The sequence below is a fragment of the Pygoscelis adeliae genome, unplaced genomic scaffold (assembly GCF_000699105.1).
Source record: "Pygoscelis adeliae isolate BGI_AS28 unplaced genomic scaffold, ASM69910v1 Scaffold124, whole genome shotgun sequence".
NCBI lineage: Eukaryota > Metazoa > Chordata > Aves > Sphenisciformes > Spheniscidae > Pygoscelis > Pygoscelis adeliae.
The window spans coordinates 2,343,734-2,362,011 of NW_008824791.1; the positions used below are offsets into that span (position 1 = coordinate 2,343,734).

At 36.6% G+C, this 18,278-nt stretch overlaps 1 protein-coding gene across 1 annotated transcript in view; it reads left to right on the forward strand.

The window, feature by feature from the left end:
• Positions 1-18,278, forward strand: part of ARL13B (ADP-ribosylation factor-like 13B) — a 44,641-nt gene that overhangs the window by 18,305 nt on the left and 8,058 nt on the right. The window contains exons 4-5 of the mRNA XM_009323939.1: positions 12,656-12,761; positions 16,052-16,254. Coding sequence (XP_009322214.1) covers positions 12,656-12,761; positions 16,052-16,254 — 309 coding nt within the window. The remainder of the gene's footprint in view (positions 1-12,655; positions 12,762-16,051; positions 16,255-18,278) is intronic.

Below are 18,278 nucleotides of genomic sequence, written 5' to 3' on the forward strand. Positions count from 1 at the left end.
CTTAATATCTGAATTTAGTGTTTGTTGATTCACACCAAGAGAATCCAAAAAGCCTGGCGGTCATTAGAAGTTACAGTAATATACTGAGACTTGTGATCAGGCAAGCTTGCAAGTAATTTATTGGAAAACACCACTTTGGGGTGGGGAAAATGCAACATGTATTAATTTTGTTATAGTAATTCCTCTTCGTTGCCTAACTTGCTGTGTATCTCCCCACAGCAGAAGTCAGGCAATTTCTTCAAGATAACATTCTTCAGGAATGTTTCAGAGCTTCTTGGCACCACCGAGACTGCCGCAGGGAAAGTTCAGTCTGGGGCATGTGAAAGGAACCACGAGTGCTAAACAAGGCTTCAGAGAAGTGACCTGAAAATCTGTTTTAGTATAGCCTAACACATCTGTTGACCCATGTTAATTTAGCATGGCTTGACAAGCCTGTGATTAAAAGCAAGTTGTAATGGCACCATTAATGCTTATGTGAGGTGGCAAGACTTTCTTGTATCTAAGAGAATGCAAGTAATTACTGAAAAGCTCTAAAACATGCATGCAGTCATCCAGTTACTCCTTCAGAGCACAGTACAGTTTCTCAAAAGGGCAGTTGCCAATTTTTCATATGATTAATCTCCTGTGGTTTGAAAGTAAGTTAAACACAGGAGCATAAGAACTATACTGGGCTTCATCTTCAATTTGTGTATCCATTAATGATTGACATCTACTTTTCAATGTTTTGAGTGCATTGGTCTTGAAATAGCTGTATTCCTTGGGAGGGGTGGGGGAGTGGAGAGAAAAAAAGCAACAGAATTGCAAATCTGCAAATATACTCAAATATCAAACTTGCAAAGCAGTAAGCAGAAAATACTTAAGATTGCTGTTAATAAAATTTTTTTTTTTTTCTTGTTCAAACATCAGTCTTGCTAAAGAGTGGAATGTAAGCAATTGAACCCTAGTTTCATATCTTATATCCTATCGGGCTTGCCTTCAAAACCTGCTGCTGAACGTGCTTGTCAATAAATGTGGTTGATTATACTGGCAACTGAAACGCATGCTGGTTTCTAATAAATAAGGATGTCTTCATGATGAAGATAACCTTGGGAATCGGTGGCTTGACTTCTTGAGTGTTCCACAACAAGCTCTGTTCATATACTGAGTCCTTGTTGTTGTACTATGTGTTTGTGTATATGCATAGGGGCACATCCTGTTGTTCTTTTGATTGAGATGAAAGATCTATTTCCTTGAAGTTTTTGTCAATAAAGGGAGAATATGCCTGTTCTTTTAGAGTTGAGTAAAGGGAGTATGTGGACTGAAAGCACTCCAGTGACTTAGTGTGTCCCCTACATTCAGAAAAAAGATTTTAAAAGATGATCCTTCTGAAGTGATAAAGTAGCACAGCCTAGCACATCCTCATCAGACTTTTTCTTCATTGAAGGTTGGAAAATTTGGGTTAAAATAGCTAAGAGTCTGACTGCAGTAAAGGCAAAGCAAATTGGTAGATGGGAAAGCATTAGCTTGTTAAACTGTAGCTTCAAATTATTGACTATGTTTAGAAATGGCCCTAAATGCTCTTACACATATACATCTGAAGAGCATCGGTGAGGTCTGCCCATGTTCCTGGCCATTCCTCAGTCATAAATGCTGCTGTGTCATCTTTTTATCTGAACTGTTACTGTTGCTGAAACCATATGTTCGGAGCCAGAATCACAAGCTGCTAGCTGGTCCTTAATAAAAGATAATCTGTAGAAATGGAGTTGCTCTAATAATATGGCTGCAATTAACTTAGTCAAATTGATGTGGCACTGTGCTTTCTCTGTTCACACTTAGAAGCAATGTTAAGATTGAAAGCATAGCCGAAGAACAGACCAGGCTACAAGATGGATTTGGCGAGGAGGTGGCAGGGGTAAGGGAGGGAAAGGAGGAAGAATCAGGCCCAGTTTTGCCGAATACCTTAGTTGTACTCGGAGTTGATGTGCTTTCATATGCATATTTGGGGAGAAAAAGTAGGAATGCACATGCGGCATTTCAGTTTGGTCACTCTGGCATACCTTATCTTCTAGAAAGGCTTCCCTCCCTGCCCCTCAATGTGTTTTTATCATGCAGATCCACTGGTGATTAAGTTTGTATTTGTTCTTCTGGTAGGTGTCTATATGTAGTTGACAGGTTCAGGAACACAATTTTCACATCCTTGTCAAATACATTTTAAGGGTACTGCAAGAGTCTCTGACTTCTGATAACTTTACTGTGTCGCTCATCAGAGTTATGAATCTCTCCAGTCAAACTGATGACATACACGGCTGGGAAAGTCTTTATAATGACAATTACCTCAGCACACTGACTAGGGGAATCAGGGGATCCTGATGACTGGACCATTATTATTAATCTGTCATGATGATAAAGTATGTCCTAAATTCAAAGATAATGAATTTGATGGAAATGAAATTTTTTATATTATTTCCTCCCATTTTTTAAGGGAAAAAAAAAAAAAGTTGAAAGGTCTTTTTGCTTAATTGCAAAGCAGCCATATAGAATATTCTTCCACCTATCTAATTTATCAGTAGACCCAGTAAACAGGGAGCCTACATCCAAAAATGAGATTTGGGCTGCGTTAAGTTAAAAGGCATAAATGGATATGTGAAGTAGGTAAGTTGATCATATGGAACTCTTGTTACTGGTTGTAATTAGATTTAATGGCTTCTTTTTTGGCTTTGATGAATTGTTTTATTTCCTCCCCATCCCCCGACTCACCAAAAAACTCCTGTTTATTTTAATTTCCATAGTTTTGTTCACTATTTCTTGGTTATTCAGCACTTTCATTAAAATGCCTGACACAGAGAGCTCTGTTTGTATTTGATCTTTGATGCAATTTGCATGCCTTTTTACATTCAGTTTAACATACTGCGGTCCACCAGGAGAAGAGGACTTGCAGGCAATCAAGGGACAGAATTCTCTCTTTAAGAGCTCTTTGAAATTTTTGATTTGTGTTCTGCATCATACTCCTTTCTTTGCTGAAATAGCTATCTTTTTTTTTTTTTTAATGATAGCAACAAAAATTGATGATGGCAACAAAAATAAGGGTTAGTTTGTTTTCCTGTTTCTTAGTTATGAGTTGTTTAAGGGCACTGGTTAGAGGACACTTTCAGGAAACATGTCCCAGAGGAATTTCAGGTTACAAGTAATCTTTTTTTCTTTTTTCATTTCTTTTAATCCATTTCCAGGCTGCAGTGAAGTTACATTATAGCTCTGTTATATGGTGCCCACAAACCCGTATAACTGTTTATTTTTGTGCACAATGGCTCTGAGTAATGTTTGGAGTCATACTCTGGTCTGGAACTTGATTCCTGCTTTAAGTGTCTTAAGTTGAGCAACAAAAAATTAGTGAGACGCATATACCATTTAATTACCTACAGTTTAACATACTCATAGTAGTGTGTGGGGAAAACTAGGCGTCTGAGTTGAAATTTCAGTTTGCTTCAAAGGCTGTGCTCTTGTATATTCTCACAAGAAAGGAAGGAACTTGTTTGATGGTGGTTTGGAATCTTGCCCTATTAGTGACTTAAGATATATCTTCGGGTAAAGTAAGCAATCTTGCTACAGGTTACATGTCTTTTCTCCTTTGTTTAAAAATTTTCCTTTAAGTTAAATACCTTGTAAACAAACCAAGGATTATCACACAGCAAGGTGGCTGGATGAAAATATCTTCTTAAAGCATTGCTGTCTTAAGATGATAAGTCCTTGGAAAAACATATTTAAACGTATTTAACAATAGTTCTAAGTTCAAGTTTCTGTTTGTAGGAAGTGTGGGAGTGGTTCAACAGGAAAATACCGAAGGCAGAGAGCCTGCCCTGGTTATGAGCCTAAAAAAAGATGCCATTATATGTGGAAGGTAGCTAAATATACACTCTAAGGTATCAGAATATATACGATAGTGCAAAATCAGTAACATTTACAGCACAGGGGACTTAAGTGTTAATGGGCATCTCATTCTTAATATTAAAAAATACTAATATGCAAAGGTCATTTGTATTTGTCAGCCTTTGTCTCTGGGAAATAACCTGTAGCTTCTGGTACTGCCTACTACGTAACATTGAGGAAATACAATCTGGTTGCTTGTGCCATTGAGACAATGTAACCCACCATAACTGCCCTAAGGCTGCCCAGTGAACCCAAAATGACCAATATGCAGGAGCATAGAAATGGTGCATTTGAAGCAAGGTAGCTTGGGAGTTCTCTAATTAGTGTGAAATAGATCATGGGAGGTGGGAAGTGTTGATACTGAGTAAAAATGTGAGTTTCAAATGGAATAAAACTTGTCCGAGCATTCAAGGAGTTCATAAGATGAGTAAGAATGAGTCCAAAGTTGCTGGAACAGTGTAACCAAATCACGCTGCTGGAGTAAGCCCTCCAAGGGAGATGCAGAGGGGGAAAATAAACCTTAGTTACTTAAAATAATTCAGATGTTCTTGGGCATTTGGCCAGAAATCTGTAACACAATCACGTTGTAGTAGATGTAGCTGTCTTATGTTGATTGCGTGGTGTTGCGTGATATGGGAAAGAATCCTGAGAGGCAAGAGAAGGGAGTAATACAAGGTATAGACTTTAGCATTAGTGGAGTGGGAGAATATAGCAGTTTGTGAATCATCTGTATTACAAGCTTTTATACTTTTGAAATCTCTACAACTGTCAGTACTTCTCTTACGTTCCGATTAGAAGAACGTGTTTTTGTTGCTATTTTATGAAGTATTTGGTTCAAAGGTGCACAGTGAATCAGTGGCAGATCTGAAATTGTACCTTGGAGTTTTGGAACCTTTGTTATGAATGTGTGACTGCAGATGTGGAAGACTTGAGGAAAAGCATCTACCACCATTTCCATGTGTACAAACTGCAATTCTCACGTTCCCTACTGATACTTTGGGTAATGGAGGGTGGTGAGTTCATGCTTTTGCACTGGCGTAAGTCACAGTTACGGTGACGCATACTGCACCTACAAGTCCTGACTGACAAAACAATGATCTCACTCTGCAAATCGGTTAGTCTGTAGATTATTCTCTGTAATTGGCAAGGGAATGGAGTATCCCTTGATTAAAAGCAAAACTGAAGAACTTATTTAATGTTTTGATGGGTTTTTTTTCCCCTATTAAACTAGAGATTTACTGTCAGTAGTGCTCTTTAAGAAACCTCGGAAATGAACAGTAGAGAGAAGTAAATGTATACATTGTAGATACCTGGATTTATTTGTTTATTTCCAGCAAGAATAATGCTAAAGTCAGCACCTTCACTTAATTAGCTGGTGCAGATATGATGGCCACCTGTAGGTCACAGAAATCCAGAAAGAAAATCATACTCTCCTCTGCTGAAAGATCCCATAACTAAGGTCCAAATATTGATATATTTTAAAGCAGTATTTGAAAATAAATTAGAAGCAAGAGAAAGGGCTGTAACAGGATAGAGGACAGGTGAAATTCTTTCCATTTAATAGGAGATATAGTTTGAACTCCTAGTTAATGACTTTGTATTGCTATACTAATAGCAATAAATCAGTTTCAGGATTTTTGTCTTCCCGACAGTAGAATTGCAGGCTCAAAATTTGTACTGTGCGACATCCCACCTACTTTACATTCCCATTTCATCTCTGTCAGACCATATAGCTACGTATCGCAGCCTTGGAACTCACCTGTAATAAATGTAAGGATTTCCAGGCAGCTTTTTTAAAAACATATCTTACAGGCAACTTTGACTAAACAACTTTAATGTTTGCCTAGGTATTGATATAGGTAATATATCAATATATATAATATATCAATATGATCAAGGTGTAATAGAGTATAAGAAAATAATTCACTTTTACAATTTTTTAAAATCTCTTACAAAAATGTATGCCAATATCACTTATTGTCATCGCTTTTGGAGTTACACATCTGGAAGCGGAACATAATATTCTTGATGTGAGCTCAGACATCTCTTTGGATGCAGCCTATTTTATCAATAGGTGTGATTAAACTGATAGCAGAGCAGAGTGTGTCAGAGAAATATGTTTTCAATGAATAGGAGTATGATTCAGACCTGAGGTGAGAATGAGGCCACTTAACCAAAATGAAACAAATTATAATTGTTGACATTCTTGTGACCACTTCAAAAGGTAGTATGAGAATGAAGTTGTTCTAAAGTTGCCTAGAGATATTATAAGCAGGGTGAGTTTAGAATCTTCTTTCGAACTATTCTCTTATTTAAATGTGACCTGGAGGAACTGTTTAGGGAAGAGGTTGAATTAGAGGAATGTCTCTCATATCTCCCTGCAACTGCATGAAAGCACTCTTTATTGATGTTTGCAGGCAGATAATCTTGTAGCACTTTATTCACCAGTTTTTCATTATAGCTTAACCTAATATTCAAAGGATTGTTTTGCATAAGAATTGAAGGCATGAAAAGCAACCTAGAGAAATGAAATAAGCCAGCTTATTTGAGAAAGAGCCTAGTGTCAATCAGTAAAAAGTTACTGATGGGTTTGTAATTGTTGTCAAAAATCCAGAAGGCGCAGGGGCTTAGAGTGCTAAAGAAGAATGTAGTTTAAGATTTGTTAACACCCACCATTTGGATTACTTCAGTGTAGTTAAAAGCTTTTAAAGGCAATCTGCAAAACGTCTGCTGAAAGAGGGGGCTCAGAGCTTAATCTTAGAGTGCCTTATGGTCTCCATGGGCGGCCTGAAACTTAGCTAGTTCTCCTATCTGCTTGTTTGTTAAAAATATCAATAATTTTGTTTTCTGTAACTTCCTCGAAAAGCTAATGAACTGCCAGTAACTGAAGAGGAAAGAACAAACAAAACCATCTGACAAACTGACATCTTTCTGCCTGTTTGTGGATCAGGAGTTTGACTTTCATGGATGTTAACATAAGCAAAACATAGAGACTAACAAACCTTTTCTTGCTATATCTGCTGAGGCCTCACTTCTCTAGGATAAAACATCCTACTTATTGCTGTCCACAGGATTGCCCAAGAAAAAAGTTTAACAGACGAGAGATGAAATTTCTGAAGGAAAAAAAGGTTAGAAAAGCATTTTTAAATAGAAGATCAACTGTAGACTGAAGAATACAGCGTTGTTCTTTCCTTTGTGTAGACTGCTGTTAAATTCAAAGGTTCTCTCTCTTCTTTGTTTTCCCAGGAATGCTAATTCAGTCACTCAAAGCTATGGCTTCTTGAAGTAACCTTAAAGACTAATATTCTTGATCTTAGATAAATCATTCTCATAAAGATACATTTTCCTTAAGTTGCTTTTAATTGTGTTGATAGTTCTGATATTGTAATATTTTGACCTCAGGGATGCTTTGCTCTTTGTTAATTTTGATGGCCACCGTGCAGGTTTGACCCAAAATTTTGGGTTTGTGATAACTGATTAAACTTAACCCCCAAAACGGCATCCCTGAGACACTTTTACAGATTACCCCTCCCCGCCCCCCCCAGTGTGTACCTGCTACAGTATTTAGTTTTCAGTGTCATGTTACTGTACGAGAATCCCACACAAGTGGAGAGAAATGTGTAAGTTGGAAAGTAAGAGTGTTTAAAAAAAAAAAGTCCAAGTCTGCAAAACAAGAAAACAAACACATGCATGCGCACATACCCTCACACAAAATACCCTCTTCCCAAATAAACCCTTTCTGTAACACTGCTTGGATTTTTGATGAAAGCTGAGATACAAATGTGTCCTTTTCATACTGGGTTTTTTTTTCACCAAATCCTTTGGATTGTAAAGTAAACTTTAATACTGATTATTTTTTTCTTTCTCCTCTTTGCTTTGTAATTTACATTTTAGAAACAGGTCAAGGAACACACATAGTTTGCATTCAGACTTTGTTTTTCTCTGGCATGTCTTCTGGCTTCTAGGAGAAATATTGTTACTGAACTGTAGATGTCAGTTGTGCCAATGCACACATACACTCCCTTTCCACATTGTTTCCCATGACTCTTAAAATAAAGTTCAAAAGCTCTCTAGCTGCTTAAAAAAAATCCTACTTGATATAAAAGCAGTTGGTGCCTACCTTTTCTTTATTTCTTGCGTAAAGTGTTTGTTACACTAAGAAGGTTCCAAATATACTTTATGTGAAATTGAAATAAGCCAAGCATGATTTTATACATGAAAGCTTCTCACTCAGCAAACTTAATGTGACAAACCAACAGACGCTCTCCTGTGCTTTCAAGTATGTTTTGATGTATACATCCTACAGTTTTTTAAACATGAAAAACTGCTATATATGAAGTTCTACTGACTTGGAAAATTAAAATCAAGGTCTATCCTTTAAGATAACTCTGACATATTCCCTAAAGAAGGAAGTTTTAGGCATAAAACTTGCCTCAAAACATAGCATTCCTGTGCATGAGCAGCAGAGCTCTGAGACTATATTCACCCAGAGAAATATCCGATTCTTTGCAGGGTAGACATCCATTATTTGTATGTCTTGACACTTAGGCACATTTCCATTCTAAACCCCACTACACAGCCTTTTTCTGATATTTGCAACTTTATAAACGTTAAGGAAAAGAAAAGTCTTTACCTTTTAATCTCGTGCTGGTCGCTTTCTGTTTTAGCCTTTACAGAGGAACTCCTGAGGGTCAGCTTCAATATAATCTGAAAAACATCGTTTTGAATATTTGCCTAAGTGATGTGTCTTGAGTGGCATTCCATTAAGTATTTTCTGCATGCCTTCTGCTTCTAGTTCTTAAATAATTGTCCAAGGGTTCATCTTCAGGAACGGTGGTGTGAGAGAGAAGCTGACTTCTGCAACTGCAGTAGACAGGCAAATTGATTACTTTCTGCTTGGGGAATCTGGTTCTGCCTGTTTGAAACCCAGCCTTGCTGAGAGGCGGATCGCTGCTGGAGCTGCCCGGCAGCAGGAAGTGTCTAGGAGCAGCTCCCTAGTAGATGGAGGCCTTGTAAGCTGGAAGTGGAGCACTGCCTACCTATGAAGCAAGTGTAAGTGCAGGGATTGCTTTCTTCTACACCGAAGCACAAAGGAAAAAGGAAGCAAGGCTAGGTCATTCATGCATTTACGTGAAAGGGGGGGGGAAAAATCCAGCATAATAATACCCTATATCACAGTCGGTACCTTAATAATATTTTGACTCCATTTATAAGTTTGACCTAAAGGCTGAAGCGGGCAGGGGTGTACAGCAGGAAATGTATGACCTGTGCAAAACCACTTCAGTTCTTCAGGAGCATAAGGTGGAGACAGCGATTTTGGATACTTTTCCAGATACAGCACCTCAGCTGTATCTTTTTAATACAGTCGATATTGCAACAGGAGTGCTGTGGAGAAAATGGAAGCTAATTGACCAAAAAGACAAATTTTACACCTTTCAAGGTATTAGAGGTTAAAAATCAGCAGCTACTGCAAGTTATAGGATGTTAGTGTCACACTCTCGCTGAGCTATGCAGCTTACCAACGTTTCATTCTGCTTCAGATGTGCTTTGTAGAATGTGCAGTCCAATAACATAGTAAATAGTGCAGCTATTTAATCTTCAGGTGAGAAAGGAATAGGCTGTGGCAACAAACTCCGTGTTCAGAAATATTTTCATCAATTAGATTTAGATGAATTGACAGCACTGCTGAGGAATGCTTTTTGAGACTAAGGGGCAGTGCAGTAGGATTTTCAGACTGTAACAAAGATAGATTATGTGGGGGGAAAAAAAAAAGTGGAGGTAATTGTTTCCAGTCTTTTCATTACTTTCCATAGCTTTCTTGAGTTTTGTCTCAGTTTTCCCCTGGTTTAGCTTTGGCCCTATTTCATAGCTAAATACTGAGAGGACATTACTTGTTCTAGCTGTTTGGTGAGAAGGAATAGTGCCAGAGTATCATCAGGATATTGAAAATATCATAGGTTCTGTATATGCATTGAACAACAGGGAATCTCTGCACTAAATCATAGAAAGTACCATAGAAGTACTCTTTTTGTTGAGAAGTGGGAATGGATTATCGAAGGAGGGGCGGGGAGGAGAGCCTTATGCTCTTTCTAGCTCTGCAGGCAAGTCAGCAAAGTTTTGATTATCAATAGGATGTAGGGGTTTTTATCCCCAAGATGATGATAAATAAGTGAACCTTTTGGACCACAAACAAACAGTTGAGACTGATGAAGATTGAGAGAGAATGGACATTTGAGACGCTGTCTTTTTATGGTCTCCTTCATAAACTCTTCTTGAAAAGAAAAGTTAGATAATGAATCATAGTGCATGAGGTTAATGGTGACAAGGAATGTTTTTTTGAGTTGTAGATGCAATACAACTTTTTTTTTTTTTAATGTCTCTTTGAAGCTGAAAACTCTCTTGGGAGTAAAATAATTAAGAATTGAGGCGGTCATACTGCGATTCTGGAAAATAGGAAGGAATAAGGTCTTAGATCAAACTGAAGCGCTGACAAGTTCTGCTAACTATGGAGTGAATTCTTACCATTGTTCCTTCCCAGCAAGGAGTATGATAAATCCAAAGTACAAGCTTTGGCCTAACATTCCCTAAAAGCCATTTGAGTTAATGATGATGATTTGAGATTTCAGAAGAAAGGCTATGATGTCTGGTTCCAAAACCATCTGCAGTTGTGTTCATTGAAGCCAAATATTTGTGATTTTATCCGGAAAGTTGAATCGGAGTTCTCATATAATGGAAGGGTTGCTAAATTTCAGAACAACATTATTTTAGTGGAATTCCTTTATTAGAGAGAGGCAAGTGCAATTTTCAGATACCCTAATGCTATGCAGTACTCCTCTTTGCAGCTTTTGCACTTAGCTTGGATTATTACTGTTGTAGAAAGTGCAAAATAGGATTGCATTGTATACTTATATTCCAAAATGGTCTACACTGGTTCAAAGCAAACACTACCAGTTTTCATGCTGAAAAATAGTAACTTTGAACAGGAGTAGTCTATTGCTCAAAAATATTATTTAACATCTTTTCATAGTCCTTAGAGTTTTACCATACTAGCTTTTAATTAAAAGCAGGTAATGGGAGAGGAAAGACTATATATCCTATTGTCATGACAAGTTTTTATGGAAGATGGGAACAACTCTTTTTTGACTTGACCTCTTTTGTGAAGTTTTGTTTATTCCTTATAAAAATTTCAGACCCTCAAGAAACATGAATGATTTCCTATGTGTTTCTTTTTGTCATTTTTGTCTGTTTAAAATATGTATCTTGGATTTCTGTCTAAATTTCTCCATTTGTTATTAAAATTTGCTTGTAAGTGAACTCAAAAAATCATTGACCAAGATGACTGCAAGTTTGCTTTTTTAAGTTTCTTCTTAGGGAATACATCTGCTTGGCTAACACATTCTAAATACTTAGGTAAACTTACCATGTTAATCCATCTTACCTTCTTGAATGTTGACCAATTTAAATCCATTTTAATCAAGAAATTGAGATCCCGAGGATAGCCAAGTCCTGTGAGTTTCATGAAAATTATTACTTGGATAGCTGAGAGAAATCCCCATAAGGGAAAAGGTTTTTGCCTTTCTGTGTTCCGTACAGGTTTTGGCAGTTACCCTTGCTTTTTCTTACATGTAGTTTGTGACATACCTTCTAGGGCTTTAGATCGGAAGCTTTTCCAGTATCATTTCATATATAGAGGAGTTTTCAGTGAAACATTAAAAATTTAGTCCTGATAAAAAGAAGTAACTTTCATTTCCGTGGTTAGAACATGGTATCACCAGGAGTTTGCTGAGGTGAAGAACTTAAGCGTTTGGGATGTTTATAATTCTGGACAGCCCTCTTATCTCTGTAGTAGTTATTGATAACAGTGTTGAACAGCTTCTGCTTCAGGGTGTACGCCCATATTAAAGTGTGAAATAATGAATAGTGTTCTTTGGGTGGTAAATCAGATGTGTTTTGTGCCTTTTAAAAAACACACATTATCGGATGCAGTGTTGGATACAGTTACAGAGTATATGGAAGACAAATCTAATCAAGAACAACACTCCCCAAAAAACTTAAGATGTTTATCTTCTGGAGTCCTCTTTGCTGCCGTATCTTTAAGAAATAAGACAATGATGGCACTTCATCTTACAGAATACTTATTTTGTAAGCTATGTGTTTCATACACCTTTTTTTTTTTTGCTTCCCTGTAATAATAAAGTGTGTTTTTTAGAGCTATTCCTGCAGGTTCCTCCCTCCAAGCTTTAAGTTTTACTTACGAAGACCAGGTTCAAAACATTACATATCAAATTGTTTGGCATCAGAGAGAAATTCTGGATAGTAGGCAGACCTGAGATGATCATGAAGCAGTATTGTGTGGAGAAATGCACATGGTTTGCGAAGTTGCAAAGTTCTGAACTTTGATCCATAGGCTCCAACAGATTGTAGTGCGTAACTTTAGATGTAGAATGGTACGGTCTTTTACAGCTAAGAAGATGGATGTAAAATATAATTGCTTTGTCTATTAATAATTATTAAATAATTACTAAGCACCTTAGTAATTATTTAATGTTAGTATCTGCTGAAAATAGTACATGGACTAACATGTTTATTAAGTAGAAAGAACAATTAAGAATTAAAGCTGAAACAAGGCATTTTCTCTTTACTTTCTCCTTCTTCCCCTTCTTCTTCCTACTTTTGTCAAAAACTTAGCTTTTGGAGATCTGAGAATCTCTCATGTCAGGGTGCTAAGTGTTTCTTTTGATCTTTTCTTTAGGCTGGCAAATAAGCAGGACAGAGAAGGAGCTCTGTCAGAAGCAGATGTAATTGAGTCCTTATCTCTGGAAAAGCTTGTCAATGAACATAAATGTCTATGTCAGATTGTAAGTATATTTTAAGATGCTTCATTTTCTAATATATACGTAAAGCTTGCAATAAGGTAGGAGATTGTGCCACATAGCATAAAACTGAAACTAAATCCCTGCAATCCTGGCAAAGATACAGTACATATATCTGTTCTGCAAGCAATTCTACTGTTCACCTTGACATTCTGCTTCTGGATCTGTTGAAGAAATCTTTGTAACAAGGATCCTCAAAGTGTACCTGCTGCTCCATTCTGAAATCGTGTAAAAATAATTAGTTACTGATGTGGTTTAAAACTTGTTTAATTGGACAGCAAGTTTAGCATTCCACCTTTTTAAAAAGAAGCAGGAAATGGAATTTACCTACGTTGATGTTCAGGAAGGATCACTGTTCGGATACGATGTTTTTCTCATTTCTGTTGTAGCTAAAACCATCATTTAGTCTGAGTCACCATCTGGCAAACAGTAAGAACTTAATCTAATTCCTAGGGCATCTAATTCCCAGCACAGTAGTCATTAAAGAACACTGTTAAAGCTAGTTGCTAGTTAATATTTGTCCTAAAATAACTCATTTCAGATGTAGTCACGTTTAAAAAAAAAAAAAAAAACACCAGAAAAAAAGGGGGGGAGCCAAAACCAGAAATCTGTATGAAAGCTACTTAATATTGGACAATATTTCAGATAATTTATCCAAATCAGTAGTCCCTGAAGTTTTCTTTACGCCTTTGTTTTAATCAACCAGTTTGTTAGTTAACTATTTGTGGGCTTTACTTTTATAATCTTTTTCTAATTGCAATAAGAAACATTTTAAAAGATAATAAGAGTTATGCTGTTATTGACGAAAATTAGAAGGCAGTTTTACAAACCCATTCCAGCTGGTATTTGGGTTTTAAAATTTAAAAAAGACTTTTAATTCCCTAGGGAGAGGTACAAAATTCATAGGGTAATACATATTGCTATTATTTTCTCTAGAAAGTTGAGTTATAGCAGGGCATAGCTATGTTCATTACATCATGACTCTTTGAGTGCTTTTCTTCAGTCAGTGGACTTTGCACTGTGCATACGTAACAATCATAAAAATAAAACCTGCGTGTTCGCCCTTTTTTTCCCAAGGGATGTCTGTGACAAAAATATTTTCTTGCAAAGCATTATCAATATAAAAGACTTGAAAGATTCTAGTGTATTTTTCCTGTAGTTTAGAATTACTCAATTTATGACATGTTCCAGTAAAATGCTGTTCTTGTTCTCCATTTATATCTTGGGTGTAATCAACAAAGAAACTAGATCACATACTCTTAAGTCATATTAGCTGAAAGCAGCTGAGAGTCTTACATACTCAAATGGGCAGCTTCTTTCCTGGGCTCATTAAAGGTAAACATGGTCCCAAGTTATTTCAATATGATGACTCATGGGGTGAATTTAAACTGGGGCGTTGTGAAACAAGATTTAAATAAAATTAGGCACGGACCAAAAAACCACTTGTTTCTTCTTATTCTTTTAATTAGTTTTCTTCTGGATCTTTAAATTTCACCACAAAATATTAAAGCAAATGGAAGGAGTCATTTGTCTCGCTGTCACACAGTGTCAGTGAGAATGACCTTCCTCTTTTTCTAATATGTCTGTATATTCTGTATTTCTAAATTTCTGTATTTTATAACTGAACTACAGCAAGAATAATCTTGGTGCAAACTGAGAAGAAAATTGCCCCAGTGCTGTCTATTGTTTTATCTTAGTTTTCTCAGAGAAACAAAGTGTTATTGCCTATACATCTTCTCCCTGATTAGGTTCTGCTAGCAAGTATTGTAGTGTTCCATAGTGACCAACACTCAGATTTGAACCTTAACTTAGACAAAGTAGGAATGTATTAAAACGCAAAGTGGGTTTGGCACTCTGGGGGGCACATAACAGGTCAGAATTATTTTTTTCTGTTGTAAATTGTACATACCGTATCTGACTCTGGTGCCATTTAAATGCTTGTCAAATGAAGAGGTTACACAGAGAATTTTTTAGATGTTGACATTGGAGAGTTAGTCTTTTTTAATCTTCCTTCATTCATGAACACAAATCCTGACCACAATCAGTGTGAAATATCATTTCTTCATGTCAAATACATAGCTGGATCTATTCAATTATTATTCAGAGAACAGTTTTAAAGACCCATACAGTGCTTCAAAACATTCTGGAAAATAGTTCTGAAGAAATCTTGAGAGGTCATCTAGTCCTTTTCCATGTTCTAAACTAGAATCAAGCCATATCTCTTTTGTTCCAGTTAAAGCCCATTATGCTTGTCCTCTTGACAATGAACATGAAGAGCAAATTCTTTTCCTATTTGCAGAGTTATGCCTTATGTTTTTGAAGGCTATTATCATATCTCCTTGAAGCTTTTTCATCTCAAGAGAACCACTCCTGTTCCTTCAATGTTTTCTTACCAGATGTGTTCTCATAACCAATTTTGCCTTTTCTCAATTTGCTCCCCTTGATTCCTTCCAGTCAATCCACTTCCTTGAATTGTTGCATTCAAGCTAGATAGTGTTCCAAACTAATTTAGCAATGGGGTTTGCACCCATCTTTCAATAGATTTGCCTAGATCATGTTTCTTTTGCTTGCTGGTGAGAATATCATCACAAAAGTTTTACTCCAACCAAGATGCATAATATTTTGCTTCACCCCTATCCACAATACCTGTTCTGATCTAAAAAATTGAATTGGCTTGACAGTTTTTCTGACAAATTCACACTGGATTTTATTTATCCCCTAGGTGCTTATGAACAAGTCGAACATTTCTTTCATGAACTGAAGCTAAGTTGATTCTCTTGCATCTCATTTTTTCCACTTTACTAGATAAATATAACATGGACTGTTTATAAACAAGCAGCAAAACACAACATACATATTTGGGGTTGATAAATTATATTTCTATATAGATGCATAGATATGGATGTGTATAGAAACAGATGTGTAAATATACATATACATATAGCAGGTGTATATGTAACAGCTGTGTCTATACCTTACAGATGTATATATATGTCTAGAAATAGACATGCAAACATGATTTTCTGTGCAGTATTCTAGTATTTTTGAAATGGGACTGGAAATAATGGAATTTGGTAGATCTAATGTGAGTTGTAACTTGGCAAAAAAAGCACCTAAATTTATAGAATACCTAAATGCAAATTTATTTCCCATACTTCTCAGTGTTTTGCAAGCTTCACAGTAAACAGTAATTGTTTGCCTGATTTCTTGTTTTCAGTCAAGGAATGTGATCTGAACTGCAAGTAATTTTCCCCTCCTTCTCCTTATATTTACAGGAACCTTGCTCAGCTATCATGGGCTGTGGGAAAAAAATTGATAAATCAATAAAAAAGGGTTTATATTGGCTTCTACACATCATAGCAAAAGATTTTGATGCCTTAAATGAGCGCATCCAAAGAGACACTACAGAACAAAAAGCATATGAAGAACAAAAGAAACTAGAACGAGCTGAGCGAGTGAGAAGGATACGAGAAGAAAGGTATTCTCTCTGTAATTTCTCCTACCTCCCCTTCCTCCCTTTCTCTAAGATACTTGATTCATTCCTGCACATAGACCTTATGGGAACCAAGCTATCAAGGATTTAAAGCTTACAAGCCAAGAGTCTTTGTATGAAAAGTACGGACCTGAATACTAGAGCCTTTCTTTAAGACCTACAAGTTTTTGCCTGGTTCATCCCCTTTATTTTATTTGCTCTATGCTGGATACGTACCGTGAATGAGAATTGCAGGGTAGTTGTGGAATAAATTTGGCCTTGCTAATGTAACTTCACAGGAGACTAACCTAAAAAATAAATCCTTTAATTTAATCTTGTTACCTTCAAGTGTGTTCTAAAATAAACTTTTGTTAATTTAAGTTAGACTTTGTAACCCATATGTGAATATCAAAGACTAGATGTGAAACTTTATTCAACACTATGCTTAATAAACTTCAGTAAACTTAAGTAAATTACTTTTAAACACCTGGAATTTGACACGGTCTTCATACATACTTCACAAACCTATAAAAAAATTCATATGCTGTTAGTCTGCCAGATGTATCTGCATAGACAAAACCCTCTGACCATGTTGGATTGTGTGGGGTTTATGCCACGTTGAGAGGTGTAGCGGGGAGGACTGACTTTGAAACATGTCTCAAAGAGATTGTCTGATGGTATGGGCGTTTCCCATATATTCTTTTCCCACTCAGTGATCTTGATTGTATTTGTTCACTGGAAGAATTGGTTGGGTCTGAATTGGATTAAAGGCTTAAAAGTTTTGCTAAACTTCTTGTGTCTTAGAGGAAAGCTAACTAGTAACTTCTGCTGGTTTTACCTGCAGCTGAGGGCTTGTCTCATATATAAGAGATGGCATTAACTCTCATTTTGCTGTTTTGCATCAAATCAATTTCTTACTGTAAGAAACAGGTTAATCCTGATTCAAGTGTAATTCTGTTTCATTCTGTGTTTTAATAATTCCCCAGACTGCTTTTTGTTCAGACTTGCTTCCCTGCATGTTTTCTCAAAGTGCGTTTCCTCCACAATATGTTAGTAGCAATCATCTTGTTCCAAATGGAAAACCAGAGAGAGAGGTAGTGCCAATAAGTTTTAACATAGCACTGGCCGTTCCTTCCAAGTAATATGGCTGCACAGGTAGATCGGTACCTCCTTGTCATTCCCATCTCTGCCTCTGAACAAAGGGGTTACTTCCTCTCTCAGTACTGGCAGCTGTAAAGTAGGTGTAACAGAGACTTCCTATGCGCAAATACCATCAGATCGATTGATGAAAAGTATTTGATGAGCATATACTTTTATTAATGATGTATTATTTAATACACAGTAATTTAATATTTCTTACGTAGAGATCTGGTACGTAAAAAAGTAACTAGGGCTGGTGCAGCAACAGTATACTGAGCATTATGTGTCTTTCTGAATTTTTCTGAGTCTAGTTGAAGCAAATATGATTCCCTGCTACTACATAAACTGAACAGTGTGGCACTAGTTCTCCCTTAAGTATATTAAGAAGAATCTAGAATTATGAGAAATGGAGGTATATTAAAAATAGAATAGGTTTTAAATAGTCTGGTTTCCCACCACATAGATTTTTTTTTTTTTTTAGACAATTGAATACCTTGAAACAATCGTTATAAAAGATGATCAGTGTGAAAATTCCAGCATACTGTTGAACAATCAAAACCTTCCAGTTACAGATGTATTCTGTTACGTATCCTGTCCTCAGAAACTGCTTCTACTTCCTGAAGTGCTGATTGAACATTCAGGCACATAGCAGCATGTGTTGCTACCTCTGCCATAACATATACTTGTGCTTTATTAATGTTAGCCTGTCATTGTGATTTCTGTAGAATGTTTTTCAAAATACAGAAGCATGTTGTAAAAATCAGCTGGCGTAAATTGGAGGATGGGTTAGATGACCTATTTAAGTGTTCTCTATTATGTAAAATTTATGGCTTGGCTTCTTCATAATTCTTTGTTCATCCCCCCCTCTTTCCCCTCCCCCCCGCCCAAAA